General features: G+C 39.8%; 1 protein-coding gene across 2 annotated transcripts; it reads left to right on the top strand.

Moving 5' to 3' along the window:
* The first annotated feature begins 726 nt into the window (after positions 1-726).
* LOC131772293 (NFX1-type zinc finger-containing protein 1-like) lies at positions 727-16,506 on the top strand. 2 transcript variants are annotated; one of them, XM_066163982.1, is made up of 10 exons: positions 727-861; positions 922-945; positions 1,649-1,711; positions 2,256-2,420; positions 2,702-2,803; positions 5,191-5,307; positions 5,574-5,690; positions 5,940-6,044; positions 6,819-14,558; positions 14,825-16,506. In XM_066163982.1, exons 4-9 carry the CDS (start codon positions 2,381-2,383, stop codon positions 14,546-14,548), a joined length of 8,211 nt encoding a protein of 2,736 aa, XP_066020079.1. In that variant the 5' UTR covers positions 727-861; positions 922-945; positions 1,649-1,711; positions 2,256-2,380; the 3' UTR covers positions 14,549-14,558; positions 14,825-16,506. The 2 variants fall into 2 exon arrangements, with proteins under 2 accessions (XP_066020079.1, XP_066020080.1); XM_066163983.1 differs by having other exon boundaries at positions 819-945.
* Positions 16,507-16,918: the final 412 nt, after the last annotated feature.

The following is a 16,918-nucleotide window of genomic DNA, read 5'->3' as shown; positions in this document are numbered from 1 at the left end:
GAAGTGTTAGTCTCAAGAGCCGTCACCGTTGCAGAACGATGTGTAATTGGCCAATTTCACAAAAGCGTCTGGAAAAAGATCTACTGGATTGATCAGAATGGGAAGGATTAAGTCAATGGATTCGCGGAATATTAAAAATAAAAACACTTAAAAGAAACACAAGGTGAGCAGGTCGCGAAAAATGTGAAGAAATGTCTCTCAATTACGTCTTCACCAAACAAACAAGTTTGAGTTTTTTTCACTCGAACGGAAACCATATCATAATAGTTATTGGACTGTTTTGTGGGACGAGAAGGAGCAATTTATCAAAGCAGCCGCCAAGTCAAATATATATCGTATTTCCTATTGTTTAGCCTAATGTTGAAAAGTTCATATTTTTTTGTAAAGGTTATCCCGTCACGTGGCGCGTAGGAGTGTTTTTGGATCATCGTTATTCTAAGGACGACCCGTTTTCGAAAAACTCTTAAGACTGAATTGGAAGTTAGTGTGATCATTCAGTTCAAATTGCTTTTACATTTTCAGTCCGCTCGTAAAATTAAGTGATGTTCATTCTTAAGTTCCAAAGTCATCTATTTCGTTCACACTTCATATGTTATACTGATGTTGTGATGGAAATTGACCAGTGCCTGTGTCGCTCCGTTGTCCATTCCTCCTTTTCCAAAACCCCTTATTAGAAATACATTTATCTCAGTATGAATAGATGACTTTCGAACATCAGGGCAACAAGTTTATTATTTGAGAAAACAAACAATTTGAAGACCTCTGCAGTATTGGAAACTTTTCACAAGAATCTGAATAGGGTAGAAAGACAAGACTGGCTCTCTCGGAAGCCAAATTTCAGGTCTGGAAGCCAAATTTCAGGTCTGGAAGCCAAATTTCAGGTCTGGAAGCCAAATTTCAGGTCTGGAAGCCAAATTTCAGGTCTGGATGTGTTAGTGAGTTAAGGTAGGGGAAATGTATTCGTCTTGAACTCTTCCAGCTTTACCGTTTAGCTGTTGGCTTTAGAATTTACATGAAAGAAGAAATTCAGTCACTTTCTTTGCGGCAGAGAAGGATCCTCCAACAGTGACGACGCTCAATTTTTATGGTTAACATGAATCAACAAAAATCTCCCACCTAAATGGGAGGTTATCTGTTAAATAATTTTAGAATAGTTCTGTCTAAAATCGTTGCTTCTTCCATTGCTAGTTAAACAAAAAAGGCATGAAATCCGATTTATTACAACACTGTCGCTTGGCCATTGCCCCTCAATATTTACCAACTACTTCTAACATAAACTGCAGCATTCACCCTGATTACATTTCCCGAATTCATCCAAGCACAACTTTTTTGTTGCGAAACCAAAATGGCCACTTTAATCGCCAAATTCACAGAACGCAGCCTATACTCTAAGCTTTCTACACACTCTCTCTCCATTTATATCGTATCAGATCACCATATAGCCGCTTCTAATGTTCGTGTATGAGTATGTGTCGGTCCAGTAAGTTTTCGATAGAAGTTAGCGGCATATGACGTTTCAACTTTTATGTCGATTTTTCTAGATCGAAACACTTGAATGAAACAGCCAGTATTTTAATAATAATTAACGAAGTGTCAGTCCAAGTACCCGAACAGCCTAACCCGACATTTTCTTTCATCTATACCCCAGAGCTACCGAAGGAACTTAAAAAAACGAGTGATCAAAAAAGAATTGCACCTCGAAACAGAAACGGTAATATTAAGCCTGCCATTATTCGTAATATGATAACACGAAATCAAATATAGATTTGGAACTGAGCATAAAATTTACAATTAAACCTACAAAATACAAACTGAATTTGCTTTACTTTCTATTAGAGCTGTTTGCTTAATCTTTTCAACACTAATTAATGTTTGTTGTAAAAGTTTCTTTGAATGTATGTGAACAGTTCATTGCGTTCAACGGAGAAATCTAGATTCAAAAATGCTTTTCAAGGGGGATTTTGTTTCCAATTTTGGTCATCACTGTCTCTCAAATATTCCAGACATACGTTCCAACACAATATTTAGACGGAGTCTGAAATATCAAACATTCTCATCTTGTTTATATGTTGCTAATAACACTTAGGGTGCGTTTAGTGCGTACGTATCATTTAATACTGGCCTCCTAAATTGTCAGTTATCTTTGGTGGCTATATTGCTTCCCTCTCGAATCTGTTAAATTCCACTTCTGAATTAATTTGTGGGTAAACTGTGCACATCACATAATGTACTCCGACGTACTTTTCTTCCGACAGAAACAGCAAGAAAGAAAAACAGTGGATCAAATGCGAAGACCATAACATCTTTACAATAAGATGCTTTACTGAGTACCTACCTACCTACCTACGAAGTTATAGCTTTCATCTTCTCACTCATCACAATGCCGTGGCATAAAGGACGACGGCGCAATGATTTTAAAGGTAATTGCCGTATTTATGAATCTTATGAGGTCAAACAGACTTAAAACGTAAAACAAAAAAACATATTTTGTAAGAAAATGTGAATTTTTTCACAGCTGTAAAGATAATGCTTGTGTAAATCCCATTCTTGCCTAGCCACATGCAAATCTTTCACCAACGGAAGAATGTTAGACTACACAGTTAAAATTCTAAAACTTGTACAATGAAATCCTTTGTCCAACCCATAAAGATGTAATGTACTTCTACAAATAGCTGTTTGACACCTCTGTCGACACGTTTAGAATCTGAGGAAACAAAAGGAAGGACAGAGCCGGTAACAGAAGAGCCTGCTGCGTGTGAGCCAAAAGGGGGCGCATGTGGAACGTCTGCTGATGAAGTAGGAGGTAATTTTTAAGATGATTGTAACGATAACAGGAAAATCCCCTGGTATATTTAAAGATACCGCAGTCCGCTCATTTCAAGTCATAGTTGGCAAACTTATGTGGTAGGAAACCTCCAACAGCTGTTCTTTTGTCCTGTAACCAAAGAGAATGATACTGAACCTTGTTCTTTAATCTTATTTTAAAACGCACTGCCACTTTTGCGTCTTCCTTATGAGTTTTCATTTGAGACGAACTTCACTCGGACAAATGTTTGTAAATTTAACTTTTTAAATTACTTTGTTTAAATGTAGAATTCTTTCCCGTTAGATATTCATTCTTTCCTTACGTTAAGTCCATTAATACCGAGAACAGAGGGCTTTTATTATGCAAGCAATTAGATTTTTTGTAAATTTTATCAGAAACATGTAGTTTTGCTTTTAATGTGTTGTCTTATCTTGGTTGGATTACCCAAGATTGCTTTATCAACACCAGACCAAAATGATTTTATAAATATATGTTATTTGCCGGCTGGGAGGTCCGTATGGTGAAAAACTGTGACCGAGGTCTTGAAAATACTGCCCGAGGCCGTAGGCCGAGGGCAGCATTTTCAAGACCGAGGTCACAGTTTTTCACCATACGGACCGACCCTTAGCCGGTAAATAACATATTTATTGTTTTTAAACTTGACGAAATTCTCTCCGAAAGAACCCGAATGATTTAGGGCTGTTAATACGGCAAGATCTTCCATAAACTGAACAATTTTTGAGCGAGTAAATGGTAGTTAAAATAGAGGTGAAGCAAATTAAAGAGAGATGCCTCAGCGAAACATTTTCATTTCCGTAACGATAAAGGTGATTTAAAAGGCTTCCAAACAAACTTTGAAACATTATTTTTACAAGTATCTGTCACAATCTGACACCTGTCAATTAGAGAGCGCGTAAGAAAAAAAAAAGCATAAGAGCATTTGAAAAACAACGGAACTAGTTTGGCAAGGACTGTCACGACAATGTTTTCTTCAAAATCAGTCAATAATCTAACGGAAAGTATTATTCACTCTCATCGACGATTCATTCATGTACGAAGATTTACCTCTGTTCATTAAGTAAACGGCGAGGAAAGTAATTGTGAGTAAATTCAACTTTTTTATTTTGAAGTTGTGAGAGTTCGCTCGTTTGTTTGCTGCAATGGCGTGTGTAAATCTGGTCTTTCCTTCACAAAAACTAAATTCGAACGGCACACTCCAACGAGACACAAGGGAATTTAATGCGGCCTTTTCTCAAAAAATTCCTTCAGTTTCTGTTGTGTAATTTACGGTACAAATGTCCAAATTAAACGGAATTGGAAAGACTCACCGGGAGCCTATATTTGTTGTAGAACTTAAATTAAAACTTTGCTCGCTCTTTCTCTACTAACAATTTTCTCGAGAAAATTCAGATATTAAATTAAAGTTCCATCGTTCAGTTTAACTGTAATCAAATACCTCACGTTTTAACTTTCTGGGTACTTTTTGTGAACGATTAAAATTAATTGCAGACAGTTTTTAGGCCGCTTGTCAACCAACGTAATGACACTATTGTTTATACAAATTCATTCTGAAACCAATATTTTTCTGTCAACCAAAGTGATTTAAGAGAGAGAAAAGAGAGGATTCATAAGTTATTTATCGGCTTGAGGTAGTGACCGACTTGTTTGCTTTAAAATACTGCCCAGCCGGAAAACGAGGTATATTTATGAAAAATGACAACGAAAGTTGGGATGTACTCGGCGATTCACGAAAGCGTTACCGTGGCCCGTGGGCAGAGATAGGAAAATACTGACCGGGTAAAGAACCAATCAGATTGCAGGATTCGTTACCGTGCCCTCTAAAAAAACAATAAAATGAAATATCGATCGCAAAAAAATTCCTCGAACAATACTATTTGGTAGTGGTAAATTTGTTCTCATTCTTTTCCCCCGTTTTTATTTGATTTACTATTTTTTTTTATTTTCTTATTGTAATTTATTTTCTATTATCATTATAATGAATCTTTGTAATTAGATTTAAGGAGACTTGCCCGCCTGGATTACAATAAGCCATACGCGGGCCAAGAAAATTGCCACTGTGTAAATAAAAGTAGATTGTTGTTGTTGTTGTTTTGTTTACAGGTGGATTTATTATAAGTTTTATTTCGGGTGCATTTTGACCCTTTTACAGATTATCCTCATGACTATTTAGCTTACACCACTTTTCATATAAACGTGTGTCATTTAGCGTAATAATCGCATCAGCGATTTTCAATTAGGTTTGGCGAATAGCTACGAACAAGTTTTTAAATTTCCTTTGATTATTTTGTTCGGCTCAACTTGCTTTCTGTACGGTCAAGTGAAAGTCATCCAGGCATGAAATGAGTGTTGTATCTTGATTTCAGATGGTAATTTAAAGAGCGCCAAGCGAGACCAGAGAGGCCGAATCAGAACAAAACATTGGAGGGATAAGAAAGAAGGATTTAAGGGTCAATATCGCTGCAAAGAAGGGGCTGGTAAAGGTATGTTTAAATGTTTAAATCAAAACGTTAGATAAGAGCTAGAAAGTTTAGCCATTGAAATGAATTTATTACAAACGCCAGGACTTGATCATAGTCCAGCCCTATTATTAAGTAAGTTAGGTAAAGTACTCAGCTAACCGTTAGAACATAAAACGTGTAACAATTTCTAAATGCATGAATCCAACCGTAGCTTGTTTTTTAAGAGAGGAAAACTGGAATCAGCCTATCTGGAAGTAAACTACTAAATCTTTAATATGTTTTTGTAGACACTGCCGCTCATCAAGGAGGAGCACGAAAGAAAACAGGAACTGGAAAGCAGTTTTCGCCTCCAAATAAAGCGACTGGTCCTTCAGCCGATACGATACCGCCAAAATATGCAGAAGGTATGGGACTTATCGAAGATTTTTGGTGTAGTTGCTTCTCACAAATAAAAACGTTTTAAAGAGAGGAAAAAAGTTACGACGTTTTCTCTAATCTTTGGACTGTCCACGACAAAAGACACAGGTGACAAAATTAATGGCAAATCAGTGACTATCTTTTGCGTTTTCAACGACATTATGATTGCATACCTTCGATACGTCTAAACTATGAAATGTTTCAGTGACGAAATAAAACTAAATTTCCTTTTCCAGATCAAACTTTGAATAATCAACAAAAGAAGAGTCAAAGTGGACGCGGAAGAGGCGCATCTAAGGAATATCAAACGGAGTCATCGAGCAGGAAAGAGAAACGTTCAGGTGAATATATCGAAGATTTAAAAGGGGGTCACGTGGGTAAAAGAAGTTTTTGGTAAGACTGGCGAATGACTTAAGTTTCGATATTCAAGGTCATTTGTTGACAAATTGCGATGTGACTCGCGCTCACGGAGGTCGAAAGGCGAGTTAGCGTTATACACCTCCTCAAGCGTATTCTTATACCTGAATTTAAACGTGTTAAGAGGATAAAACCACGTAAACTCGCAAGAAATATGTTCAAGACATGTGGTTTGTTAGGTAACAATTTTGACTTCATAGACCGTTTGATTTGTACTAATTCCAGAGAATGAAAGGAATTGAGTTCGGATGGTCTGAGGAAAAAGCCTCAGTACTGTTCCTAAGTTTACCACAATTGTCATGATTCCTAACAGAAATTTTATGGCATATTTTACATTCTTTTAGTGGTTGTTCCATCGATAAAAGTAGTCAAAACATCAAGGTTGAAAATGTGGAACTAAAATAAAGATGATTCTTCCATTCTACTACATTTTACACGCCACATAACACAGTTCTCGACCGGCTGATAGTGGACGCTTTGCTTCGGTTGGTGTTAATGAAATTTCTGGCTTCGTTTTTGAACAATTTTGGGAAATTGATTTTTTTTTCAGACGGAAAATACGACAAATGCCAGCTTAAAACCTAAACAAGTTGAATTTCATGTCGATTACTCCAAGAAAAGTTACGATAGGTTAATTCAAAACGCATGATTAATCTTGCAAAAACAGTCATGCTTAAAACTCACTTCTTGCAATACAGATAGAAATCAAGCACAACAACCATGGAGACCACAACCCATGAAAAGAGATCCCAGCATAGTATCAAAGTCTACAAAACAGTCTCATCCACGTGGAATGTTCCCTGGAAAATTTTTTTCGTTAGATCTAAAAGAATTGAAAAAGAAGGATCCAAATGAGGTGGTGAATGCCTTAAACCAGAGAATGCCTGGTCTTAAGTTTTTTCTAAGATCACAAGAGGAAGAGCACAATAGTGATGAGTTCATCATAGATCTCATTTGTACTCTGGCAAATGCATGTAATGCACCGACAGGTGAGAATACGAATAGGATTTTAGCTGTGCTAAAGGGTTCAGTATTCTTAACCTCGAAGATTCCGCGGTTGTTAGATCGCCTGCAGGGATCATTGGTTTTGAATGACCAAGACGTCCATAGAGGACTTTTCCACTGGCTTATTACAGTGTTCATGAATTATCTGAGACATATGCCTAGTTCGTATGCTGACCTACCTTACGATCAATTAAAAAGAACATTGGATCAGTCCAGCAGCGTCAGTAAAGAGGAGCTACAGAGACAGTTACAGGCATTTAAGCAAGCCAGAGATGACATCATAAGAGCCAACAGGCAGAAGCATGGAAAACGCTACATCAACAAAGGGGGACCAAAACCCCCAAACAACTTTAGAAACCTACCGATTTGCCCAAGCACTAAAGAAATCACAACCCAAGAACGCCCTTTCCTGCGAAAGAACATAACCAAGGGGAGGTACGAAGATGCTGAGCACTATCTCGATGTACAGTTTCGATTGCTTAGAGAAGACTTTCTTGAGCCTCTTAGAGAAGGAATTTACGAAATTGTCCAAAACGTACCAAGAAAAATGCGCAATCAATTAATGAGATATTATCCAGGAGCACAAATCGTCCGAAAGACGTTCACGCCGTCTGGAGTTTCTTATAAAGTACAATTTGATATTTCCAGGTTCAATACCAGGAGGTGGGCACACTCGAAACGACTTATCTTTGGTTCATTCCTTTGCCTCTCCAAAGACAACTTTGAGACCATGCTTTTCGCCACGGTTTGTAACAGAGATCCAGAGGAACTGATAACCGGAAAAATTGACATTCGATTCCTAGAAGAACAGGACATCTTTGGGATCGAAAAGCACAATTTTGATTATCAAATGGTTGAATCGCCAGCTTATTATGAAGCATATTGTCATGTTCTTAAAGGGCTGAAGGAGTTAGATGAAACCACCTTACCTTTCAAGAAATACCTAATTGAATGCTACGAGGAGGTTGATCCACCAGAGTACCTGAGACGCGAGGATACCCAAGAGCCGGTGTGTTACGACCTTAGTGTGGCCCTCAATGTCCCACACACAACAGAAGCAAGAAGAGTTCCTGTCCTGCACCTTGATACTTGGCCGCCTGTCGAGACACTTCCCCTCAACGAATCTCAGCTTGAAGCCTTAAAAATGGCACTTTCAACTGAGTTTTCAGTAATTCAGGGTCCTCCTGGAACTGGAAAGACGTACGTCGGGGCAAAAATTGTGCAATGCTTACTTGAGAACCGAGCGGCCTGGGACCCAGATAAAGTTTCGCCAATGCTTATGGTCTGTTACACTAACCACGCTTTGGATCAGTTTTTAGAGAAAGTATTGGAGTTCCTTCCTGAGGAAGAGATCATTCGCGTCGGAGGGAGATGCAAAAGTAAGCAACTAGAAGGGTGTCACCTGAAGCTTTTTACCAGCCAATACAGGATGACCGACAAGCGAGAGGAGATCAGTGCTTTGAGAGCAGCCACCGAATCGGCGACGAATCATTGTGAAGATTTGCTTGCCGATGCCGACGATCGCTTGTTATGTTTGGACGACTTGGAAGACTTGTTAAGTCCTGGACATGTGGAACAGCTGTACAATGCCATCTTCCCTCCCAACGCCACAAGAGAATCCCGACATGCAGGAAACACCTTCGCACTTTGGTTATGTAGCAACGAGCAGATTAATTCCTGTAATCAGGAAAAAAAGGTTACAGGAGAAGGCCTGCAAAATGGAATCGTTTTACCGAAACATAATGCAGGTGAAGTCGAAGAAATGTTTTATGATTCTGCGATGTCATTAGCCCCATTAATCGCCGATAAAGTCGGGTTTGATGCTAAAATAAAAGGTGCAAATGTGGGTCAGGGGCAAGTTTCCTTGGCAGTAACGCCAACCTCCAATGACATCGAATCAAGCCGTCTTCTATCAGAAGAGGAACAATCCAATTTATCAAACCATCGTCCTAAATCGACAAAAAACCTCCGACTTGATCAAAGGGATTTGCAGGGAACATCCTTCGCAAGTGCCAAAGGAGAAACACCCGAAAGTTTTGTAAATCCAGACACCACGCTTACAGCATTAATTGCATTGGAAGCCAGTTCTGAAACAGACTCTAAAACTGAAAAGGATAACGTCTTTGAGACTGTTGATAAAGTTTCAGAACTTTTTGAAGAGACTATTACAGTAGAAAAGGAAGCTGATTTGCTACAGTACCAAAGATGTCTACACGGAGATGGCGATTTCCTTCCTGTTACCGTCGAGACGACATCAGGAGACGAAAGAAGTCCAGAGCCAGAGGGAAAACATGAGGAAGAGGAATGGGAAATAGTGGTTTATAAAAAGAAAAATAAGGGAAAAGTTCGTTTCCAGAGGAAAGAAAGAATACTTGAGAGCTCTGAAGATGCGTTAGAGGAAGAACAAGTGTTGTATGTTCCAGACGAGGGCGATACTGACCACAACACCTCAAAGAAGAAAAAGAAACAAAAGAAGAAAAACAAAAAAATTCATCTCACAGCGAATATTGAAGATTTAAAAGGGAAGCTGGAAAAAGAAGCAACAATGTCTTATGAAGAGGCAACGAGTGTCAAGGACATTTGGCTGCTATCGCCCTCTAAACGACTTCGATTGTATCTTTTCTGGGTGGAGAGCTACCGTGAACGGTATAGAGTTGAAATCCAGAGATGTGAAAGGGAATACGAACAACTTTGCCACGAGATAGATGCTGTCAGATTTCAAGAAGAGGAAGAGGTAATACGTCGTGCAACTGTTGTTGGCATGACAACTAGTGGTGCAGCAAGGTATCACTCAGTGCTTCAGAGAGTGGCCCCTAAAATTGTTATCATCGAAGAAGCAGCCGAGGTAATGGAAGCCCACATCATCACGTCTCTTTCGCACAACACAAAACACACGATTCTTATTGGAGATCACAAGCAACTCCGTCCAAAAGCAACAGTCTATGAACTGGCCCAGAAATATAACCTGGAAATTTCCTTGTTCGAAAGAATGGTTATGAACCACATGGAATGCAAACGCCTAAGTATACAGCATCGCATGCGCCCAGAGATTGCCGCACTGACGAAAAGAATCTATGAACATGAGATCATTGACCATGAATCTGTAAGCAACTTTGAAAATATCGCAGGTGTAACATGTAACCTCTTCTTTATCGATCATTGCCAACCTGAGAACCCAGAAGGTGGCTTACAAAGTTACTCCAACCCTTACGAAGCAGACTTCCTGGTAAACCTCTGCAATTACCTTCTGCTTCAAGGATACAAACCAAACCAAATTACAATTCTCACCATGTACACTGGCCAGTTGTTACTTCTTCAAGAGAAAATGCCGAGACGAATATTTGGGGGAATACGAGTGTGTGCCGTTGACAATTTTCAAGGTGAAGAGAGTGATATCATTCTTCTGTCGCTAGTGAGGAGCAATTCAGAAAGCAAAATTGGTTTTCTGGGTGAGTCGAACAGAATCTGTGTTGCATTGTCAAGAGCTCGCGAAGGATTTTACTGTATTGGAAATTTCCAGCTATTGAAAACACAGTGCAAGCTGTGGAGGGATATATGCAATTATCTTCAAGCGCGAAATTCAATCGGCGAGAACCTGCAGCTTGTTTGCAAGAGGCACAGCAATATGTTCAATGTACAATCGGGAAAAGATTTCAACAGACTTGGAGGATGCAAGGAGATTTGTGGAGACCGCCTTAATTGTGGGCATGCCTGTGAAAGCCTATGTCATGTTCGCGACCCACTTCACCAGAAATTCAAGTGCTCGAAAAGATGTTCCAAACCGTGTTCCAATGGACATCAGTGTCGACTTGTCTGTCATTCTCATGTAGAATGTCCAGAATGTGTTGCGCCTATGTCAAAGACAATACCTAGATGTGGTCACGAACAACAAGTTCCGTGCTCTACTGACCCGTCAAAATTTTTTTGTCGAGCCCAATGCGAGAAACTCCTCCAGTGTGGCCACAAATGCGCGGATTCATGTGGAGCTATTTCATGTACACAAAAATGTCTCGTTCAGTGCAAGAAAATCCTTCCATGTGAGCACGAAAAGATGATGGCATGTTTTAAAAACCCCATGGAACACAGAAAATGCGACGTTAGCTGTCCAAAAGTTCTAGACTGTGGCCACCCATGTTCAATGCGATGCACCGATAACTGTCGATGTAACAGCAGCATTAGATTTAAATTGAAGTGTGGGCATCGAAAGATAATTTTATGCCGCGATAAAGAAAACCCTCAGCTGTGCTTTGAGAGATGTGAAAGGGAACTGGACTGTGGACATATTTGTCCAGGTAAATGTCACGAGAATTGTGGAACGAAAAAATGTGAAAGCGCTGTCTCCAAGTGTCTTCCATGCGGCCACCAACAAATGGCTCCTTGCCATATGAATCCAATAAAAGTTTTCTGTAACGCACCTTGTCAAAGGCAGCTGAACTGCGGTCACAAGTGCTCATCTGTTTGCGGCCGAGTGTGCCAAGAGGTTCGATGCCAACATTTATGCCAAATGATCTGTAAGGGTGGTCATGCATGTAAAAAACCTTGCCACTTTAACTTGCCATGTGGTGATTGCATGGAAATGGTTAATGTAACAATTCCATCATGTGAACACAGTATTGAAACCTACTGTTACGTAGAACCAGCCACAGTGACGTGTAAAAGACCTTGTGAAAGACTACGAGCCTGTGGACATCCATGTCAGGAAATTTGTGGTAAGAGATGCGAAACGCGGCCGTGCAAGGAAACTGTAACCAGAACGTTAGCATGTGGTCATGCAGTACCCTTACCCTGTCGCAAGGACCCGGAAAAGTACAAATGCAGGGAAAAGATCGAGGTTCGTTTATTGTGTGGACACAAGAAGACTTTGGAGTGTTATGTTGCAAGAACTGAAAAAGAAAACATTTTATGCAACGAAATTGTTCAGAAAAAACTGCACTGTAAACACACAGTCCCTCTCCCCTGTCATAAAGGTATCGAAGAGTACAAATGCAAGCAGAAAGTTAAAGTAGAGCTTTCGTGTGGACATGCCAAGACTGTTCTGTGTTTCGTTGCGACCGGTAACTTGCAAAGTGTCAACTGTAAGGAGAAGGTGAAACGAGAACTACCGTGCGGACATAACGAAACCCTACCGTGTTACAGAAATCCTGAAGAGTATTGCTGTCAAAAGGAGGTTGAAATTACCCTTCCTTGTTTACATAAGAAACTGATAGTGTGTGCCAAAGTGAGCCGTGGACTACATGGCGAACCATGTGATGAAATAGTGACGAGGAAATTACCTTGCAACCATGAGAAGCAAATGAAGTGCTCGTTTCAAACGGAGAAAGCATTTTGTGATGCTCCTTGTGGAAAAAATCTTCCATGTAACCACCCTTGCCCGGGAAAATGTGGCGAGAATTGCTCCAGCTTCAAATGCCCTGCCAAAATTGAAAAGAAATTAGCCTGCGGAAAACACTGGAAAACTTTCCGTTGTTCAGAAGATGTGTCACAGAGTATTTGTTCGAGTAGCTGCACGCTTACGTTGTCCTGTGGACACAGATGCCCTGGTAAATGCTTTGAAGACTGCAATAACTTCAAGTGTTCAGTAATGATGTTTAAGTACCTCAATTGCGCAGGAAACCACTCCAAGGAAATGGCTTGTAGTGAGGACCCTAAGGCTGCAAAATGCGAGAAACAATGCGACAGAACTCTTGTTTGTGGTCATCCGTGTCCAGGGCTATGCGGTCAAGACTGTGGCAGTATGAAGTGCATCCGAAGAGTAGAAAAATCATTTCCTTGTGGTCATAAGGAGCCACTTCAGTGTTACCAGAGTGAAAGTGCAACTTGCATGAAACCCTGTCGGCGTCGAAAGAGTACATGCAAACATTTGTGTAAGGGAGTGTGTGGTGACAACTGCTCCAAGTATCCTTGTGATGTAGCCGTAAATAAGACCCTTGCATGCGGCCATAAAATCAGGATGCTTTGCAGCCGAACTGCTGATGCCGTTGAATGCCCCGTTCCGTGTGGGAAAACGTTACCCTGTGGTCACCAATGTTCTGGAGCGTGTAAAGATTGTCAACCGAGAGGCTCACATGAATTGTGCCAATATACATGCGGCAAATTACTCGTATGTCTGCATCGTTGCAAGGCCATGTGTAGCGAGCCTTGTCCTCCATGTGACAGGAAATGCAGCCGATGGTGCCCTCATGGAAAGTGGTCAAAAAAATGCTCTAAACCGTGCGAACCGTGTAAAAAACCGTGCACCTGGAGTTGTCCTCATTATCAATGCAACAATCTCTGTGGTGAGGAATGCGACCGACCTCGCTGTGATGCTCCTTGTACCAAGAAGCTTCAATGCCGTCATCCGTGTATTGGGCTATGTGGAGAAAATTGTCCCAGCTTATGTAGCATTTGCCACTCCAAAAAGCTTTCTTCCCTATTTGGCGATGGACATGGTAAGAAAATGGAAGTCCCCAGATGCTTACAGTTGTTTGACTGTGGTCATATTATAAAGGTCGATGAAATGGATGCGTGGGTGTCGCTTGAGTTGGGTAATGATGTACGCCTCTTGCGATGTCCGAAGTGCACTACATCAATAACATTTAGCTATCGTTATGCCAATATCATCAAAAGGGCACTGGCTAATATAGAAGATGTCAAAAGACAACTTCAACAGGTCGAAAATGAAGTAACTAACTCAGCCATACAGCTAGCAAAAGATCTAAATATTGAGCAGCCAAAGAATGCAGTAAAGAAGGAGAGGAAGGGGGTCTCGCCAACAGAATTAGACTACGTTCAGATAGTTCCATGGACTTGGAATCCTTTCAATCTGCCAGATGCAAATGAGAGCAGCGTCCTTAAGTCGACGTTTAGAAATCATCTGATCATCCTTCAGCAGGTAACGAGAGCAGAACAAGTGCTAAAAAGAATTCAAGTTGGCTTCAAAGACCAACATAAGATGGGGGATTTATCTAAAGCCATGTTGGAAGACGCATTGGAAGATATCAAAGAGTACCTTGAGGAGCCGCAACTGGATCTTAAATCACTAAGTCAAGTGTATGAGCAAGCGAGGAAGTTCTTCCTATTTTCTAGTGTTTTAGAAGTCCATAACACTGCTGTACAGAAGAAAATCGCTCTGTCAAGTATTGGTGAATATAGATTACAGTTGGCATGCAATGGGTTTACGGGGTTCATCCAGGATGATGATGGTGCTTTAGATCTTGAACGACTGGAAAGGATCGTTGAAGTGCTCCGTGCAGAGGTAAAACTTGCACCTTTACGGCCTGAGGAAGTAAAAGTCTTCTCGAATTTCCCTGGATACCAAAGTGACATTTGGAAATTATGTGGACAAGGCCACGTTTACTACATGACATGGATTGTGCGAGGAGGCGAAGATATACTGACTGGAAGCGAAGGATGCAGAAGATGTACCAAAAGTGAAACTGAATAAAATGAATAGGGTGAGTTAAATAGAAAAGAGGAAGGAATCAGCGTTGAATTAGACTAATACCCGTCGAATTAACGTTGGTTGTATCAAAATTTAAGCTTATACGAAGTACAATTTCATTTTTCTTTTGAAATTTACGAGCAATAATATTTAACTGTGGTAAGAATATGTTTTTTAAATTTTTCGGAAGACATCTATCGCCATCTAGCTAGAATGTGATGCCCTAAAATGCAATAGAAGCTGCATCCTTTATTGACGTAGCTACTTCTATTCCTACAGGTCCTTTAAAAAATTGGAGAGTCCTTACTTATGCTCGCCTATAGGGACTTTCATGGAATCAAAGCGTCTAGCTATCTACAACTATAGACCCCTTCGAGGAACCAAAGAACTTTATCATCTCTATAGGTCTCAATATGCCGTGGAAAGAGCTATATGAAGTGCTTGCGAGTTATTATAAAAGACGTGGAAGATTGCACCAGAGAACAGTTCAGAATATCTCATAACTTACGCGTGAATGGATCAGAAAAGAAACTTATTATACCTGCTTCAATTTCTGTAAAACATTGGTTGTGCGCACTGTAGTAATTAAGGCCGGCCTTATACGACATCACACCAAGAACTCGTCCTTTCGCAGACGTACTACTTATACACAATGAGAAAGAACATAATCTTAGAGCGAACAAATGATATGGTGACCGGCGTAAAACTGAATAATAAATAGTGCTTAAATAACTTAGCGAGTTAGTTTACGAGATTTATCTCGGGATATTAATTTATTAGAGTATTAATTAAAACGTAGCTTTTCATCAGGCAAAGTCAACGTAAAGACCTAAATAAGATTTAGATATCAATACCGCAACAAGAAAAGAGCACTTGAAAAAAAAGTAAAGCACGCATCAAGTTGGCTGAAAGGTTATGTCACATTTTCAGCGAAATCATTTATTTGTTTGATAATGTATAAAATGGGTTACAGTAGTCTGCATGAATGGAAGCTAATGCGCGAAAGCGCCCAGTGTTTGTTGATCCAGCCAACATTTTCGCTTATTTTGTAAAGCTTACTTTTAATGCAGTGTACTTGAAGGATAGGAAATTTGGTGTGTCTTTTAAGAGAAATCGAAATGATAAAGTAAACCAGAAATCATCAAATATGCTTCTAAAAAGCGGAGGATTTCTATGAAAAATTCCTTCAATAATGAAAATTACAATTTTAGACAAGGCCAATGGCACAAAAGTACACTATATAAGAAGTAACCTTTCATCGGTAATGACATATGCTTTAGTTTGTTTTCAACCAACATAAGTAACATACTAAGTTAAAATTCTGGGGTTGAAGTTGTATTGTGAAAAGGAACATACAGTGATGTAGCGGATGGAAGACGATGCCGACTCCTCAGAGTAGAACAGTTCCGTATAGAATTTTAAGACCAATGCTACTGTACAATTACGCCTTTCCTCCAAAAAATACATGTAGAGCCATGTTGACTACAAACATAAACGATCAAAATTAATATCAGATTTCTCATATTGCTTTAATCCTTAAATATAACCGGTAGGGAAACAGAATATGTATTTATTATATGAACTGCGCTGTTTCTCAAGGATCTCCAGCCCTGAAAAAGGCCATACTGAACACGAGTCAAAATACGACAATTTTTACGTGTCTTCGATATCGCCAGTCAGCTGCGGACACGTCACACGCCTTTCGCGTCACTCTGTCAGGTTGATGAAGGAATGGCAAGGCGTTCACCATTCTCAATCCAAGGTTGTTCGCCGAAATGTTCTCGGAATATGGCTGCTGAAACTACTGAAAGATTCTTATCGGTAACAGACAGTGACGTTTGAAATTTTCTACAAGTGGAAGAAAACCAAACCACGAAAGAAGAACCAGAAGAGTGAATACCACCAAATTGTTACAAGAAATACACCCTTGCATTTACCCAACCAGAACCTCTTGTGAAATAAAAAAAATATGGCGTTTGACTCCTACCTTTAACTCTTACATCTTCTGAAATAAGTCGCTAAGACCAGTGAAGAATTAAACGTTTCTGTTAAAAGATCAGAAAAAGATGTGTTGACGAGAGAAGCATAACAAACCATGACTTACACCAGTTGAACGTAAATGAACCCTGGCAAGATCAGAACACCAATGAAAGTATAACAAGTTCTTAAGCAGAATCTGCGGAGAAAACAGGCAATTTTGATCTTCAATAGAAAAGTCTTAAATAGAACTATTTATTGCGGGGCAAGTCGACATCAAAATGCACGTAAAAAGTTTTCAGGGACAAAATCACCTCTTCCATGTATCTCGTTTTGAAAACTTGATGGTATAGCTAGCTCCGCTTTCCGTTTTCCACCATCCAATCCAATTTTACT

The sequence above is a fragment of the Pocillopora verrucosa genome, chromosome 3, assembly GCF_036669915.1.
Source record: "Pocillopora verrucosa isolate sample1 chromosome 3, ASM3666991v2, whole genome shotgun sequence".
NCBI lineage: Eukaryota > Metazoa > Cnidaria > Anthozoa > Scleractinia > Pocilloporidae > Pocillopora > Pocillopora verrucosa.
This window is presented reverse-complemented; position numbering and strand designations above follow the sequence as displayed.